The 4,123-nt window shown below is 42.6% G+C and overlaps 1 protein-coding gene across 1 annotated transcript in view; it reads left to right on the forward strand.

The window, feature by feature from the left end:
- The window catches only part of LOC109923715, a gene marked incomplete at its 3' end in the record, with an annotated part of 26,563 nt that extends 23,182 nt beyond the window's left edge, over positions 1–3,381 (forward strand). Inside the window, exons 4-5 of the mRNA XM_048621186.1 lie at positions 1,315–1,436; positions 3,186–3,381. Coding sequence (XP_048477143.1) covers positions 1,315–1,436; positions 3,186–3,381 — 318 coding nt within the window. The remainder of the gene's footprint in view (positions 1–1,314; positions 1,437–3,185) is intronic.
- Positions 3,382–4,123: the final 742 nt, after the last annotated feature.

Below are 4,123 nucleotides of genomic sequence, written 5' to 3' on the forward strand. Positions count from 1 at the left end.
TGCTGCTTGGCCTGCTGTGTTCATCCAGCCCTGCACCTTGTTGTCTCAATGGAAAGTCAGAGTTTTTTTTTCCACAGGGTAGAATTGTCAATTGCGAGAGGACATAGTTTTAAGATAAAAGGGGGTAGGTTTTTAAAGGAGAAACGAGAGGCAAGTTTTTACACACAAGGTGGCTGAAATGCACTGCCGGTGGAGGTGGATACAATAGCAACGATTAAGAGGTACCTTGACATGGCAGGGAATAGGCAGGGAATAAAGGGGTGTGGACAGAGTAGAGGCAGAAGGTTTTTAGTTTAGAAAGGCATCATGTGTTCTTTGTTCTTATAAATGGCTATTCAGTTTCAAGTTCTTTTTGATTGTTGAACTGTCAACCTTGTGATTTCATCTTCTTAGTAAATGGTTGGACTTTTGGATTCTTGAAAAATCTATTGAAAATGTTACTAGTCTACTGAGATTAAATTCACGATAGCAATTGTCTCATGTCTATAAAGCTGCAGTAGTTAAAGTATCTGGCTCTAACCTGTGTGGCACAAGCTTATTTTCATTCGTCAGTAACCATTTCACTCGAATGTTTTGACTGACACGGTTTCGTTGTCACTGTTTGGAAAATCCAGCCCAATCTCATACAGGTTGGGGGTTAAGTTAAGTATGAGGCTAGTTGAATAGTGACTCAGGAGTTAGGTTATATGTTTAATACTCTAACTTTTCCTGATTAACAGTTTACATCATTTCATCCAATCCCTCCGAAGTCTGCAATTTAAATCACAGGCTATCAGAGGGTTCCATGCTTTGCGGATTTGCCCTTTGGGATCTTTAATCTCCAGGCAATTCCTTTAGTGTCTGCTGTGATGTGGATTCCACGGGGTCCCCAGTGCAAAACCTCATTTACATTGGAATAATGACTGTCTGACCATTAGAAAATCTGGGCCTTTATCTCAGGAATTCTGTCTGATGGGATTGTTCAAATATTTATCATTTATCCAGAATATTTGAAGACAGTGATGATTGGATATCTTGCCATGTCTACTCAACAAAAAAGAATTTATTGAGACAATATATATCCTCAGCACAGTTCGCTTGTCTTTTGTCATATTTGTGGGCTTTAGGTTGTGCTTAGATGATCAGTGAGTCTCAGAAATGTAAGTAACCCAACCTCTATACAGTGCCACATTTGGTAGTTTAAAAGCTACCCAGAGGATTATACAGGTAATTTGACCAGCTAAGAATGAACTAATTTTTTAAAGTTGGTCAACATTTAAACTTGTTTTCTTCATTTAATGGATTTCTGATTTTTGCTTTAAATTTCAAACCTAGATATTTGCAATTTTTGGATTTGCAACATGTGGTGGATTCAGTGGCAAAACTGCACTGAATGTGAAATGCAAAGACGCCAATGACACTCAGTTATTTACAGCGAACTTCCAATATCCATTCAGGTTAGTGTGCGTTGGTCTTTATTTTTGAAATACTATTAATGGTGTCAACTCAACTTCTTTGAGTTCAGTTTAATTGGTGCAGAAAATGTAATTTTGCACTCCCTTAAATTGCTTTTAAGTTCTGCTGTTCAACAGGCAGGTTTAATTTGTCAAATTTCTATGCAAGTTTAGCAGTCGTTTGTAGTCCTCTGATGCTTCAACTAAACTGAAACTTTGAGATTTTGTGACAAAGTTTGCATCTGTTGTACTATGCAATGTTGAGTATCTTTTCGCATGTGGAAGTTCTTTTTCTCCCAAATCTGTTGCCTGAGCAGATCTTCCTCTGTGTGCTGACTGGACAAATAATTGCATATGAATATGCAAACATATATTCGAAAAATCATATGTAAGAAGTGATGTTGACCAAGGAAATAAATGAGATAGAGATAACAGTGTGGAGCTGGAGGAGCACAGCGGGCCAGGTATCATCAGAGGAGTGGGAAAGTTGGTGTTTTGGGATGGGGGAGGGGGAAGGGAGCTCTGAAATAAATAGAGGAGGGTGGGGCTGGGGAAGGTAGGTGGGATGGTGATAGGTGAGTGCAAGTAGGCAGTGGTGGGGATTGGTCAGTGAGGTGGGAGGAGCAGATAGGTGGGAGAGAAGATGGACAGGTTGTGTCCGGTCAGGGAGGCGGGGATGAGAGGAAGGGTTGGTCATGGGATGAGGCCGGTGGTGGGGAGATTTTGAAACTGGTAAAGCCCACATTTAGGCCATTGGGCTGTAGGCTCCTGAGGCAGAATATGAGGTGCTGCTCTTCCAGTTTGCGGGTGGCGTTGTTGTGATACTGGAGGGGGCCCAGGATGGACATGCCGCCCAGGGAGAGGGAGTGGGAGGGGGAGTTGAAATGGTTCATCACCAGAAGGTGTTGTCGTTTGTTGTGAACGGAGCGCAGGCGCTCTACAAAGCGTCTGCCGCTCCCGGAGATTGCTTTGTAGAGGCAGAGGCTCAGAGACCACTTTATAGAGCACCTGCGCTCTGTTTGCAACAAACGATAACACCTTCCTGTTGCGAACTATTTCAACGCGCCCTCCCTCTCCTTGAGCAACATTTCCATCTTGGGCCTCCTCCAGTGTCACAATGACGCCACCCGCAAACTGGAGGAGCAGCACCTCATATTCTGCCTCGGGGGGGCCTACAACCCAATGCTCTCAATGTGGACTTTAGCAGCTTCAAAATCTCCCCACCCCCGGCTTTATCCCATGCCGAATCCTCCCTCTCATCTTCGCCTCCTTGACCTGACACAACCTGTCCGTCTTCTCCCCCACCTGCCTGACCAATCCCCACCACTCCCTACCTGCACTCATCTATCACCATCCCACCTACATTCCTCAGCCTCACCCCTCCTCTCTCTATTTATTTCAGAGCTCCCTTCTCCCTCCCCCATTTCTGAAGAAAGGTCCCGACCCGAAACGTCAACTTTCCTGCTCCTCTGATGCTGCCTGGCCTGTTGTATTCCTCCAGCTCCACACTGTGTTATCTCTTACTCCAGCATCAGCAGTTCTTACTATCTCCGAATAAATGAGGTAGACTTATCTCTAATAGGAATATGTTGCTGAGTGTTACTGTATTAGCATTTGTAGGAGGACTTTCATATTTATTAGCCAAGGCTAATAAATGATGATACATCTGAGTATTTTTGAGAACCAAATAAGTAGGTAGCAAGCGTAATTGGTGTGTAAAAGTGATTATTGAATTAGTTTGATATTTTCCAGGTTGAACACTGTTTCAATCATTCCCAAGAATACCTGCAATCAAACTACAGCCTTCTACCTAATGGGAGATTTTTCATCTTCGGCTGAGTTTTTTGTTGCAATTGCAGTATTGGCCTTTATCTACTGTACCGCCGCCCTTGTTCTCTATATCGGGTATCTCCACATCTACCGGGATGGCAGCCGTGGACCGATGATTGTAAGTAACTTGGGAACATTTCCATGAACTCGCCAGTAGTTTGACTTTACACGCCATTATAATATGGTGAGAACCTAATCAAGTTGTAACTTTGTCACAGCTTGAAGTTTTCAGCCCTTATCAACCATAACCCATAAGGAATAGGTCAGTAGGGATAAAATAAGGGAAGGCAAAGGCTCTTGGTACCGTGGAAGAGTTCTCATCTCTGGGCCAGGAGGTCTGGGTTCAAGTCCTACCTGCCCTGGATGTGTGTCATAATATGTCTGAACAGGTTTATTGAAATAACTAAGCAGGGGAGGGCCAAATCATTCAAGGCATGGTGTATTGCTGACAAAGCATTACCATGGACTTGCCTCTGTTGTGTAGTGCTAGCAGTTATTTGATCTCAGTCCTAACTTTAGCTGATTATGCCATAATTGGCTTTTGCACAGACACGTAGCAAATCGCTTATTTCTGTCAACCAGTTGTTTATTTGAAGTCCTGTATGGTTACAGATGCCCAATGGTAGATGTATTTTGTTTTTGGTTGCTTTATTCAGTTTCCATATACCTTGCTGCAGATTAATTGCTTTGAATGAACCAATATGTACCATAATCTGATAACAATCTGACTCTTCTCTGTAAATGGGAATCTGGGAGTATTGTAAGTATTAGCCTTGTCTTACAACAAATGAAGATCAAAATTCTTATAGCATTTGGAAGATTTAATTTCTAATATTGAAGTCAAATACTCTAGTGATATC

This window comes from Rhincodon typus, unplaced genomic scaffold (genome assembly GCF_021869965.1).
Source record: "Rhincodon typus isolate 14 unplaced genomic scaffold, sRhiTyp1.1 hic_rhity00000092, whole genome shotgun sequence".
Lineage (NCBI taxonomy): Eukaryota > Metazoa > Chordata > Chondrichthyes > Orectolobiformes > Rhincodontidae > Rhincodon > Rhincodon typus.